Source organism: Eubalaena glacialis, chromosome 20, assembly GCF_028564815.1.
Source record: "Eubalaena glacialis isolate mEubGla1 chromosome 20, mEubGla1.1.hap2.+ XY, whole genome shotgun sequence".
Taxonomy (NCBI): domain Eukaryota; kingdom Metazoa; phylum Chordata; class Mammalia; order Artiodactyla; family Balaenidae; genus Eubalaena; species Eubalaena glacialis.
Genome location: NC_083735.1, coordinates 26,836,366 through 26,850,710, shown reverse-complemented (window position 1 = coordinate 26,850,710; position 14,345 = coordinate 26,836,366). Strand labels below are relative to the sequence as shown.

Here is a 14,345-nt window from a genome sequence, read left to right as displayed (position 1 = left end):
TAATGAGTTCAGATCTCTTAGCACAGCTTGTTCTCAGGGGCAAAGGGTTTAAGTAGCTGTCTTCTTTCCCTCTTTTAAAACATAAAAGTCAAAATCTGAAAATCTTAACTTGATTCCATTTATTCATGGAGTTTAGTTTAGTGATCTCTTTGATATTAGCAGGGCAAAGGAACTGACAGGGAAGATGGAACCTGCTATTTCTGGAAGCCTGAAAAGACCTCTGTAAATTCCCAGCACGATGCGGTGATGATTTTCATAGGCAAAGGGCTTGAAGGTACCAGCATCACATTTTTACATCTCTCTACTCTACCACTTCCCAAAATATGAGAGAAGAACACTTGTACTTCTTAAAATAAGGCCAGATAGTCTCTGAGAACTTTAGCCTGACTAGCAAGATGATGAATATGAAAGAGATTCTGTTTCAAATTTTTGGAGTTGGATATTTTCTTTTCTAGAATGCTCTCCCCTTTTTCCTAGGACAATTCCAGCATCAAGAAACTGTTTGTGAGAAATAACCACAGAAGTAAAATCCCTTCCACACAAAGAGAAAACTCATAGACTTGAAATATCTAGTCAGTTACTACTGGAAGCAAGGCTAGACTTGGTAAAATGGAGAGGTCAGATAAAAAACTTGGGGTCTGGCTCTCTCTTATTTTACTTCTTTGGTTTCCACATCAGTAAAATAAAAGAGTTATCTACTTGGTAATTGCTAATACCTATTCTGGTTTTAGTATTCTATGATTGGTGAGGCAACATATTTCAATTTACAACTGGCAAATATTAAGCTTGTATATTGCCATTCTTACTGGTTATATTCATGGCAGACAACACTAATTAATTGTGAAAACTTTTCCTGCCAACCTTGGAATTCCAAGGCCTTAGAATCCTGTTCATCACAGAATTGCAAGCATCCATTATCCATCAGATGAAGACAAAACTTACATGCCATTCCAGATATAATGAACAGAGAGGTGGTGACCAGGCAGAGGACTGGACAGAGATCTTGTCCTGTGTCTGCTTTTATACGTCTGTGTAACTCTCGAGAAGGCAATTCAATATTTTAAAATTAAATTTGATATAGGTTTTTGTGTGAAAATAAGTTTTTATTTCCCTGGGATAAATGCCCAGAAGTGCAATTTTTGGGTCATATGGTAATTGCATATTTAGTTTTTAAAGAAATTGGCAAACTGTTTTTCAGAGTGGCTGTAACATTCCCATCAAATACATATGAGTGATCCAGTTTTTCTGCATCTAGTGTTCTCACTATTTTTAATTTTCACCATCTTGATAGGGGTGTAGTGATATCTCATGGTGGTCTTAATTTGCATTCCCCTAATAGCTAATAATCTTTTCATGGGCTGAACATCTTTTCATGGGCTTTTTTTGCCACCTCTATATCTTTTTCTATGAAATGTCTCTTCGTGTCTTTAGCCCATATTCTAATTGAATTGCTTCCTTTTTTATTGCTGAGTTTTGAGAGTTTTAAAATATATTCTAGATACTAGCCCTTTGTTGGGTAAGTAGTTTGCAAACATTTTCTCCCATTCTGTAGCTTGTCTTTTCACCCTTTTAAAAGGATCTTTTGCAAAGCAAAAGTTTTTGATTTTGAATTTATCATTTTATGACTTTAATTTTAATTAATTCCTTTTACGATCTATGTTTTGGTGTTAAGTCTGAGAACTCTTTGCCTAGCCCCTAGATCTCAAAGATTTTCTCTTGTTTTTTCCTAAAAATTTTTTAGTTTTACATTTGATATTTAAGTTTGTGATCTATTTTAAGTTAATTTTCATATAAGGTATAAGACTTAGCTCGAGGTTCTTTTTTTTTTTTGCCTGTGGATATCCTGTTGCTCCAGTGCCATTTGTTAAAAAGGCTATCTTTCCTCCTTTGCACCTTTGTCAAAAACCAGTTGGGCATATTTGTGTGAGTTTATTTCTGAATTCTCTATTCTGTTTTATTGATCTATGTGTTTATTCCTCCACTAGCACCATACAGTCTTTAGTACTGTAGCTATATAATAAGTCCTGAAATGAGTAGAATGATTCTTCCCACTTTATTCCTTTTTTTCAAAATTGTTTTAGTTCTAGTTCCTTTGCATTTTCATATAAATTTTAGAATAATCTTGTCTATATTTTTTTAAAAACTTGCTGACATTTTTGCTAGGAATTGCATTAAAACTGTATATCAATTTGGAGAAAATTGACATTTTTATTGTGTTCAGTCTTCTAATCCATTAATATGGCATTTCTCTCCATTTATTAAGATGTTTGATTTCTTTCTTCAGTTTTGTGTAGTTTATAGCATATAAGTCTGGAACATGTTTTGTTATATTTACCCCTATGTACTGTTTATAAGTGGTATCGTATTTTTAATTTTTGGTGTCCATATGTTCACTGCTACTATAGAGAAATACAATTGATTTTTGTATATTTATCTAGCTGAACTCACTTATTAGTTCCCAGAATTTATTTTGGGTTCCTTGGGATTTTCTGTGTAGACAATCATTATGTCATCTGTAAATAGAGACAATTTTATCTCTTCCTTTCTGATCTCTATGTCTTCTTTTTCCTTTTCATGCCTGATTGCATTGATTAGAACTTCTAGCACTATGTTGAATAAGAGCTATGAGAGTGGATATTCTTGTTTGTTCCTGATCTCAAGGAGAAAACATTCAATATTTAACCATTAAGTATAATATTAGCTGTAGGTTTTTTGTAGGTGCACTTTATCAAGTTGAGGAAGTTCACCTTATTTCCTATTTCTCCAAATTTAAAATTTAAAAGTCATGAATGGGTATTGAAATTTACCAAATGCTTTTTCTGCATTGATTGATATGATCATGTCATATTTTTTAGCCTGCTAGTATGGTGGATTACATTGATTTTTTAAAATATTGAACTATTCTTGCATCCCTGGATTATACTCCACTTGGTCATAACATATAATTTAAAAAATATATTTATGAATTCTATATACTAATATTTCATTAAGGGATTTTTGTGTTTACATTCATGAGGGATATTGGCTGTAGTTGTATTTTTTTTCTTTTGTACTTTGTCTGGTTTGGTATCAGAGTAATACCTGTTTCATAAAATGAATCAGGGAGTATTTCCTCCTCTTCGTTTTGCTGGAAGAGATTATGCCCTGGGAGTCTGCCCTCTCCCCCTTCTTTCCCTTTTGGCAACCTTGTCGTTGCCTCAGCCCCCTGCCTTGTCCCTTCCATGTCCCTGCTAAAGTCCACTGTTGAGTAGAGCAACTTGTCTTAGTTCTTTCCCCACATCAGGAGTAGTTCTATATTCCACTGTGATTTCCATGACTTCATTTGCCATTTTTTTTTGACCTGGTCAAGAGCTGGCATAGACCTTTCTTAGGTCTCAAGTCCTAGAGTAGCCTCCAAGCTCCCTGAATCCTTTTCTATGTTATCCTCAAACCTCCCCATCCCAAAGACCCAGTGGTGTTGCTAGAGATGGCTCTTACTGGCTCATGAGAACCAGCTGTCAAATTTTTAGGAATGTTGTGAGCTGGTTGTTAAAAACAGTCACTATTAAAAATTAAATTATACAATATTACAATTAAATAAACTGTTTAAAAACAAAGGTTAAAAACACTCAAAACTTCATTGCTTCTTGATTATTTTACTACAGGTTTCTTTTACCTGTACTCTTGAAGTTATTTACTTCTATTTTACCTGCATGGTAGAAATACTATAGAATTGTGTGCTCCTGCACATCTTCCCAACTTCACAGTCAGTGATGCCACCTCAGTAGCTTGAAACTGGTCTTGGTGGGAGTATTTATAACATGGAAGCTGGAAAATGCCACAGATCAGGTCTGAATTTATTGTTTTGTTGATCAACTAGACTTAAGAAAATGATGGAGAAGTGTTACTAATGCAGATTAAACTTAAAATTGTGTCATGTCGTTACCTGTTACATTATAAATAGTCCCCAAATTGAAGAAGTAGTCTTCCAGTATTCAAAACTGTCGCCCAGTTTCACAAAGAAGTCGTTCTCATGTCACTGAGTAACGAGTGATGTCCTAACGTATGTTTGTGTTGTTTCATTGTTTTATTCATTAACGTAAACAAAAATACCAGCCAACGTTCACGTCAGAACTACATTCATGCCATCAATGACATGAATGGAGTTTTGGGAAATTGCATACTAAACAAGCATTTTTTCAGAGACTATTTTTGTCAAAACATTGTCGAATTGCAGTTATGGATTAGCAACCGATACGAGTTTGGCAAAATAAGAGACAGTATTCTGTGAGAATAAATTTCTATTCAGAATTGACAACAAAACCTGTTATTGACAAATCATGTGCTGCATATCCTTTATATGAGTAAAATTTATAATATATGTATTTACTCACGTATTTTTTTCCTGGAGAGCCAGTTGTTGAACTTTTATCAGCATACTACTGTGCAGACCTTAATCCTTATCAAGGTATTTCTGACATTTTATTTTAAAGGGTCCTTTCACAACCAGAAGTTGCACTTCCGTTAAAGCTATGTGTGAAAAAGTTTGCTCACTTGACTCAATTATTCTCAAAGCCTTAACATGTAATCCACCAATCCACCAGCAGGTGTCACTGTGGTGTAGGGTCACAGTCAGAAGGACTCCAGTTTTGGGCTTCCTAGAGAAGCGTTGTTGGAGTTGAACTGCTTCCAATTAAGTTACACACTGAACATCTCCTCAAGTCTCTTTATAGAAAGACATGTCACACCCAGGTTCTCTGAAAGCAGGCAGCACAGTAACTGAGGCATAATCTGGTGGTTCTGTTTGCTTGCTTGGTTTGCATTTTTAACACTGCTATTACATATATGTTCAGAAAGCCCCAAATACCTTCTGTTTAGCTCTAGAGCTGTATATGGCTTGCTGTTCAAAGTGTGGTTCACGGACCAGCATCCCAAGCATTACCTGGGAGCATGTTAGAAATGCAGCATCTCAGACCCTGCCCCAGACCTACTGAACAAGAATCTGCATTTTATTAATGTCACCAGGGATCCTAATGCACATTCAAGTGAGTGTGAGAAGCACTAGTGTAAATGACCCATACGCTGGCAGTTACTGTGAAGCTAAGAACAAGGTGGAAACATAACTTTCAGCTTCATTGGTCAAGAAAATAAAGTTAGTGGGCAAGAGAGCAATATTTCCCAAGAGAGACATTTGATATTTTCCTTTGTGCGTGTTAGATTGCCTATCCTTTTTCTTTTTCTTTCTTTTTAAAAAATTTTTGGACAGAAGGAGCTTTCTGGATTTTTTTCTGCACAACCTGGCCTCAGCTAACTTCCCCGGTGTTATCTCTCGCCACCTCCCTTCCACACTCTGTATTTCAGCCACGCTAAATTACCTGCCAATGTGACCTTCTTAAAACTCCCATCTGATAAATTTCTCCACGCTTAAGGTGGCTTCCTGAAGCTCTTAGGATAGAGATCAACATCTCTGCCATGTTTTACAAGGGCTCCTAAGATCCAGCCCTGTCACGCTTTGTGGTCTCCCTCCTCAGCACCTCTCTCCTCCTTAGACTCACTGTTTAGCCTCAAGTGCTCTCTCTCCCTCTCTCTCTCTCTCTCTCTCTCTCTCTCTATCCTGAGACTTGGTCCATTCTGTTTCCTCTCCCTGGAATGCTCTACCTGCTACCCCAACTCATCTATTGCTTGACTGATACTTTCTTTAAAGAACTTGGGAAGCCTTTTGTAAATCCCTTAAGTGCATGAGTGTCCTTCGTCCGATGAGCCTCTAATACTTGCATTTTCATTTCGTAGTGCTTATCATGTTTGTGATGACTGTTTCTTAGATGTATCTTTTCCCTGGTAGACCATTTGTGTATAAAGGATGGGAGTATGTCTGTCTTGTGCATCCAAAGAGTCTACCATGGCTGTCAACACCTTACCTGTCTGGTCCTTGATCTCTCTGCTTTCACCACCTCCTGCCACTCTTGCCTCCCCGCTTCCCTTGTTCTCCCTGCTCTTCCCCAAACATACCAAGTACCTCTTGCCGCAGGTCTTGGTCCTCGCTGATCTTCTGTGTGGCCGCTTCCTCATTTTCTTTAGCCCTTTATGTCATTCCACCCAACCCTAGCAGAATATCTAGAGGCAGACTTCATGGGAGGTTTGGTGATATGCCTTGGTTTAGGTCTTGTACCACATTTGCCTTTTGTTGGATTGCTTGTTGTACACGGATAAACAGGAAATAGCTGGTCTGTATTGTATACATTTTATAAAGGTGTGACTCTGAGCAAAATTCCCTTTCCCCATGAACATCAGGTTGCTGAGGTCTGCTTCTCCACAGGCTCAGATGAAGATGATGTAGAAGAGAATGGAGAAGAGGTTGCCATTGCCTTTGGGGAGTAAAGAGCTGGGGCAAAGGAGACTTGGAAGATGAGGGGACTGAATAATAGTGAGGATTGTTTATTGTTATTTGGTTTATCTATTAAAGTCTGAGAAATGTCTAAGACCTTTTCCTTCCTCATTACTCACAAGTTTACAAAAATAATATTATTGATGCAGGGAAGAGGCTAAAATGAAGCCAAACAATCCAAGTTGGGCTTTTTCTTAGCATGAAAAAAAAGCTGTTGTTTTGAGAACAAACGTGTGTCTCCATTCTTTCCTTCATTCAGCTCCCTGCTTAGAGAGCACCCACTCTATGCAACGTCTTGCGTTTTCTTACGCCGACTGCAACACTTCACACACCAAACCTCCAGCCCCTGATGAATTTATCCTTCAAAGCCTTGCAAGTTAAACTGTCTGTTCCTATGGGAAACCTTTCTCTGATTTATTCCCTATGAAGAATTCCTCACTTTTTCCCTACCTTGATGTGTATAGTTTTATTCACATGATTTAGTTTAACACATAGTTAATTCAACAAATATTTGTTAAGTGTCTGTTCCAGGAAATGTGCCAGGTGCTGGAATGATGAATGTGAAAAAGCATAGTGCCTCCCTCCAAGCGTTCACAGCCAGTTTGAGAAGCCCACTCTCGACGCACAAGACAGAATGAAAATCTCAAACTCAGAAACGGGAAGTATCATGGTGTGTCCAGAAAGCAGCCCCTGGCTTGGTATGACCGGAGTGTAGGTTATAAGGAAGGCATGATGGGGGAGCATAGTGAGAGATGAAGGATGAGGCAGGCAGTAACAATAATAATATTAATATTAACTACTACTACGTTTATTTGCCAGGCACTGAGCAAAGTAGTTCACAATAACACAGAGATGTTGCGTAACCTGTGTAATACCACACAGCTTGTTGGTGGTGGAGCCAGAGTTTGACCCAGGTATGGTGCAGTATGAGAATTTGAATTTTATTATAGGTAAATCATCAGGCCAACAAGCATTGAATGGACCCCATCTATGCATGAAACACTTTTCTAGTTAATATGCATGTCTGTCTTCCCTATGAGTTTGATTTCTCTGAGGGATGGAAATCTTTTTCTATTTATCTTTGTCAACCTCATATCTAAGGGAGTGCTTGGAGTGAAGCAACCATTATAAGGAATTATCGTTCCTTCTCCCTTTTTCCATCCTTGCCTTGCTTAGAGCAATGCCCTTCTACCTAAGGATTAGAGCTTCCTCTAATCAATAACCCCAGCATCTTCTCATCTCTTCCCTTTAGAGCTAAGTATTTGCTGGTGAGAAGATTTAGAAGTAAAAGAGATTGTGATTCCTTTATTTTCCCTTAGGTCATGCTTTTTCTTAAGTGAGTCTTTGGACAGAGAGCAGCTAAGATGTTCTTTGAAGAGGAAAGACCCATTTATAAGAAATACCAAAAGTCTAGTGTTATGCTGATGGCAGACCAGAAACGTATGAAACCTTATAAGAACACCCCATGATGAACACTCACAATTCTTGGCTGCCTGCATTTACTTTAGAGTGAAATGAAAATGACGGGAACTGGCACTTGGTTGTCCGTGGTATTACTTGTAGCACTGGGGACTCCTGGTCACATCATGTGATGAATGGGGCAATCAGCCTAGTGTTACCTTTGCAGTATCAAGAAGTTGTGTCATGGAAGTAATGGTCACGGGTCCAGCAGCAGAATGAGAAAAAGGAGAAGTATTAAGGAAAAGGGACCTCCCAACTTTCCAGATCCTACGTAGAGATATCAGCCTCTCTTAATAGACCTTGTGAGAATTAGTTTGTTTTTTTTTTGCTACCGTTATGAAGCTTTTATTAAGGGCCTCCTGGGAAGTAGTGCTCATAGGAAGTTGTTTGATTATTTTTTTTAATAAATAAAAAAATGTAGAGTTAACAGTGTTGTGTTAGTTTCAGGTGTACAGCAAAGTGATTCAGTTATGCATATACATGTATCTATTCTTTTTCAAATTCTTTTCCCATTTAGGTTATTACAGAGTGTTGAGCAGAGTTCCCTGTGCTATACAGTAGGTCCTTGTTGGTTATATATTTTAAATATAGTAGTGTGTACATGTCAATCCCCTATTCCCAATCTATCCCTCCCCCCACCCCTCCCTGCTGGTAACCATAAGTTCGTTCTCTAAGTTGTGAGTTGTGAGAATTAGGTTTTGTCTAAGAAAATTCTACTGTTGCTTTGCTTTCTGAAAACATACTTGAACATAATCAGTTACTATTCTTAGACCCTCTAGATGTTCTATATTTCAACTTTTCCCATAGATAAATATGACGGATTGATAGCAATATGCCTTCCCCATCTTTTCCATTCTGAAATACTTGCGTATTTCTAAAAATGTTCCATGTGATTCTTAGAGGTGGGAAAGGAAAGAAATTGATTGGGAATGATAGGACACTTGACACAGAAAATTGACATACGGTACATTGCTGGAAAAGCACAGAATGTAAGCAGGCTATACAGTTCCTGGGTGTTGTGTACACAGCCTAACAGTCTCTGGAAGAGTACAATACATTTTAATATTATGTCCAATAGATTCACTAGGCCTTACATAAATACCTAAATGTTAAGGGAAACATCACAGTTATCTTAGGTAATGCGTTAATGAGTGAGTTTAAGAATATAAATTGAAAAGTGTATGGGGGTTCGTGCTGATGTATAGATGTCTGCCCAGCACTCTTCCTCAGCGGAATACCCTCTGCCTTGCTCCCCATGTCTCGTGGGTGCCCCTCTGCTATTCATTGGGTGCTCTTTTCCCTTCACAGAGTTGGGTGTGGGCACACAGTACACAGTGCCCAGCTGGTGTTCCACATTGCCCTGGCTGAGCTGATTAGTTCATGGTGAGGCAAAGGACGCACCAGTGAACAAAGTGTTCGGCTTCTATTTCTCTGCCAAGGATGGCTTTGGACTTGGGTAGATTTAGATGAGGCCTTTCCCAGTGCATGAAGATGAACAAGACAGACAGGTGCCTCTGCTGGGGGCTGTTGACTCATGCATTGCTCCCTCCAAAGGGTCTGTGCCCAGAGACCGCCCTCCCTCGCAGACTGTCCCAAGTGCCCCTGTGGATCCACCCACACGTGGAGGACTCTGGCCACAGCTGCAGGCTTCGCTTTTCACCTTTCTTCCTCTCCACCCCTATTCTGAGATTTCTTAATAAGTCAGCTGCTTTCTTGCGTTTGTAGACAAAGCAGGGGAAAAACCTCCCTGGATAATATCTCAGGTTCCAACCACTCCACGCTTTCCTAGATGGAGTTAAGTGTGGACACAACTGGGGCTTAGAGGGAATTCTTATAGCCACTCCAAATCCCGGGGGGTTCATCAGATGGCACTGGAGGACTTGCGCCTTGGGAAGCCTGCCCTGGAATTTCTATTTCTCCGGGAAACCTTGAAGCTGTCTTGAATGACTTCATCTGCTTTGGAGCTCCTTGAGAGATAAGAGAACAAAACCACTACTCTTCCCGGAAAAGAAGAAAAGCGTCCATGAGAAGAATTATTTATACTTCTGGCTGCCACCTTCAGCGGGCAGTTAAGATTGCCCTATTGAGTGGCCTCTGCTTATTAATAGAAGGAGTGAAGAAAGAAGAATGGAGTTAATGTTGCAATGAAGACATGACAGAGCCTCTGGTTTCCAGGATTGGCCTGAAATGAATTAAAGCCAGCTTATACCAACAAATCTGTCATGCTGCCCTGCAAACAAGAATCCTAGGCTGGGCCAACAGAAATTAGTCACGGCACACACTGGCAAACATTACCAGACCAGGGAATGAAAAATGTGCCTCATCTGCAAAAATTACCTTTTGGAATTTGTACAGTGTTTTCCATTACCCACTTTCTTTTCTCCAAAGGCCAGTCATCAAATCTGCTTGGCTGGCTTCTGCTTCGGCTATACCATTAAGTGTAGAAATTTGTATGTGAAATGCAATCCCAACTAGCTGTGTGCCTTTGGATAAGCGACCTCATCTTTTGGGACCTGAGTTTCGCCTTCTGAAAAATAAGGAGGTTGGCATATCATTATCCTGGTACTTTAACTTTTTTGGAGATTAGAAAATAATGTATCGGACATTTATTGCCCACCTGTGAAGTGCTCATTTGGTGAAACAAAATGTTGACGATAAAGTCTTTTCAAGAGTTTCCAGTGTCTGCGGGGAGATGTGCATTTAGAAAATGTGTTATAAAAAACAGTGATAAGGCCAACAGGACTGTATGTACTTAGAAGACATTTAACAGTGTGTCAAAATGGGTTTTTTTAATAAAGCTTTTTTTAAAAATTTTAATTTTATTTGTTTTTTGGCTGCATTGGGTCTTCGTTGCGGAGCGCGGGCTTTTTATTGTTGCGGCGAGCGGGGGCTACTCTTTGTTACGGTGTGCGGGCTTCTCACCGCGGTGGCTTCTCTTGTTGCGGAGCACGGGCTCTAGGCACGCGGGCTCAGTAGTTGTGGCTTGCGGGCTCAGTAGTTGTGGCTCGCGGGCTCAGTAGTTGTGGCTCACGGGCTCTAGAGCGCAGGCTCAGTAGTTGTGGTGCATGGGCTTAGCTGCTCCGTGGCATGTGGAATCTTCCCGGACCAGGGCTCGAACCCGTGTCCCCTGCATTGGCAGGCAGATTCTTAACCACTGCGCCACCAGGGAGGCCCTCAAAATGGGTTTTTCTCTGCCCCAGAATTGCAGCTGGAGAAAGATCCCACATACGCCACATTCCAAAGACACTCCTGAGCACACAAGCCAGGGCTGCCTCCTTAGGGCTCACTGGGAGGGACCAGAGTCGTGCTGGCCCCAGCCCCACCATCCCCTGTCAGGCGAGAGCGTTGGGAGGGCAGGGGCGTCTTACAGCGCAGTGCCCCAGGTGAGAGACCATTGCCTCCCATTCCTAAAGCCAAACAAGAGGGCTTCTAATAGAATTTTTCTTAAAGACTGGAGGGAACTTCAGTATGTGGAGATTGGCAGCTTGCTCCTTGACTAGCCGTGTGCTGAGCTCTCGGCCTCCCAGGGGCACTCTGATGCTCCCGTGCACTGTGAATGCTTTCAGGGTTATTGGTGGAGCGTGCTGGAATTCTAGGGCAGAGCTTACATTGTCCTTTTGGGTCTCAGAATCTCACAAGTTCCCTGAAGTTGGGGGACATCCTTGGACCAACAGAGTTCAGATCTAGAGATTTCTGAGGATGAAGGACCCATTGCAGGAGGCCAGGCTAGCAGGCTTGATGGGTTGTAATATAAGGTGTTTGGGGAGAAAATGGGACGGCTTGCACCTCATTCAAGTTCTTCATCGGCCTTAGAGGGTGTAGAAGAGGACTCCAGCAGCCCCGGCCGCTCTCCGTGAAGGATACCAGGTTTAACCGAGAAGGAGCAGTGAGCCTGCCTAGTGAGCACAAGAGATGGTGGCACCCTTCTGGGAGGGGCCCGCAGTTGTGGACGGTGCTCGGTTAAAGCTAATCTTTTTCTAAGAACGCCATCACCCCACCTACTTGGCAGCCTCCAGCCGCGGGTGGAACTAGACTGTATCAAAGTGAGTTTGGGGAGAGCCCCTTACCACGCAAGGAGATTCCGGTCCACCATGCCTCCTCTCTCTTTTCAACACTTGAGGGACGTAAGGCTAGGCAAGGAGAAGGAGGAGGGGTCTAAACCAGATCACGAGACCTTCTGGAATCTAACAGGTACTGGAAATTTACGGAGTCTGCTCCACATTGTTAAGGGAGCTACTGCCCAGTGAGGAAGAGGGAATCCACGTAGCCCATTTGCAGGTAGTTCCTGTTCCATATTTATACGCCAGTAAGCCGAGAGAATTTGAACATTAAGTTAAAGTATCATGGTGGCGAGACTAACTCTGCTTGGGGACACTCCAGGACTCAGTTGAGTAGAGGAGAGAGGCCCCATTAACATTAGGACACATCATGATTGATAAGTGACAGAGGTATGAATAAAATGCTGGGGGGGGATGGAGACAGACTAAATGGATTCTGATTGGAGGTGGACGGTTGCTCTGAAGACGTGACATCTGAGCTGGAAATGAGAAATCTGAAAGAAGGACAAAAGGGTGGGCTCTCACGGTACAAGGATCAGAATCAAAAAGGCACAGAGAGCATAGAGTGTAAGCAATCGGCTATGGTTGGAACAGAGGAAGGGAGGACATGCTCCCCCCCCAGACACTTTCAGGATGCAAGGATTACTATCTATGGAATACTCTTAAGTGTCCAGCCAAAACGCACCTCCTAAATTCAAGACTGAAATTTCCAAAAACCTACTGTACATCTATCTGATGATCAAATGAACACCTCACATTGGACACACATGAAACCAAATTTGGAAAAAAGCCCACCCTTTTTTTCCTTCTGTCAAATTTCTCATTTCCAGCTCAGATGTTACGTCTTCAGAGCAGCCATCCACCTCCAATCAGAATCCATCTAGTCTGCCTCTACCCCCCGCCAACATTTTATTCATACCTCTATCACTTAATCAATTATGATTTGTCCTGAAGTTAATGGAGGGAAGGTAAAGCCAGGATAGAATTCAAGGCTGTTCCAACTTGGCTTAACTCACTTTTCCAGCTCTAAGGATTGTGAACTTTATACGTATTGACAATAAAAAGCCATTGGAGTATTTGAGAACACAGTTTAGAACATTTGAAAGATATTACTACGGCAAACGAGAGCTAGAGGAAGAAGACGGCAGAGAACAGATGGGCACTGAGCAGGATTTTGCAACAGTTCAGCTGAGAAGTAACGAGTGTCTGAGTCAGAGCATGACAGTGAGAATGAAGATGAGGCAGCGGCTCTGAGAGTTAGTGACAGTCACTGGATGGTGGTAAGAGCTGAAAAGGAGTCCAGTAGGGCTTCTAGCTTGGTCTAATAAGTAGGTGATAAAGGCTATGAAGCACGAGAAAGGGAACAGATTTGCCAGAGAGGAAGGAGGGAGGGAAAAAAATAATAATGACCAACATTTGTTAAGCCTCTGCTGTGTACCATCACTTTTCTGTGTGGTTTCCACATATTAATTCATTTTATCCTCATCACAACTTTATGAATAGATACTGTTATCATCTCCATCTTACAGATGAGGTTAGATAACAAATTTGGTATCATGGGCGTCCAATTTGAGGTGCTCATTTGATCATCAGATAGATGTACAGTAGGGTTTTGGAAATTTCAGTCTTGAATTTAGGAGGTGTGTTTTGGCTGGACACTTGAGAGTATTCTATAGATAGTAATCGTTGCATCCTGAAAGTGTCTGGGGGGAGCATGTCCTATTATAAGACTGAGAGAGACCCTGGGAAGCTGGGAACTCCACCATTGAAAGAACAGGGAAGAGAGGAGTGTGGCAGGGACGGCTAGCTCTCACCAAAATCCACGTCCTCTTCTTCCTGGGCACATTACCCAGCCTCCCTTGCAGCTTGGTGTGGCGGATTTCTAGCCAGAAGAATGTGTGAGCAGAAGTGATGTGGCCATACTCCATGCAACCTTTCATGTGGGCTTTTCCATGTTCCTTTCCCTTCCAGCTGACTGGGATGGAGACCTCCAGGGAGACCATCATATGTAGTTGATGAATCCTCCATCAGCCTGGGTCTCTGGGTGATGCATAAAGCAAAGCATTCCGCACCCTCACCACCAACCACGATGACTTGAAACTGCGCTGGGATGTTAGGTGAGCAAAAAATACATGTCTATTGTACTGGAATCATTATGTATTTCTCAGTCTACTTTACAGTAGTTACCTACCCTGACCAAAGGAGAGAGACCTGCAAAAGACATTAAGATTATTAAAGAGGGACGAGAATTTATCTCTGTAGTTGCATCTTATGCAGAATTCTTATTTCCTTCACAAGGGAGAATTTGCTTAGGTTTGATGTGTGAAATCAGTCAGTCAAGTGACTTCCCTTATTATAAAATTTCTCACAAAACAGGTGAAGACCTAAATCCAGGGGTGACTTTTTTTAAAAACTCTTTTCCTAAAATCCCTCCCCAAACTTCTGATTGCATCTGCTGTCAC

At 41.2% G+C, this 14,345-nt stretch overlaps 1 protein-coding gene across 7 annotated transcripts in view; it reads left to right on the top strand.

Moving 5' to 3' along the window:
- FUT10 (fucosyltransferase 10) overlaps positions 1 to 14,345 on the top strand; it is a 122,093-nt gene that overhangs the window by 90,512 nt on the left and 17,236 nt on the right. For 2 of the 7 annotated variants that reach the window (XR_009698774.1, XR_009698775.1), the window contains exon 4: positions 13,855 to 14,000. The exons of 1 other annotated variant lie outside the window; for it this stretch is intronic. Coding sequence is in view for 4 of the 6 variants with exons in the window: in XM_061177384.1 (XP_061033367.1) it covers positions 13,855 to 13,899 (45 nt within the window). In the remaining 2 variants the exon portion in view is untranslated. Of the gene's footprint in view, positions 1 to 6,295; positions 6,334 to 13,854; positions 14,071 to 14,345 lie in introns of those variants that run through there. 4 more of the 7 variants (XM_061177384.1, XM_061177383.1, XM_061177385.1 and 1 more) reach the window with 4 other exon arrangements.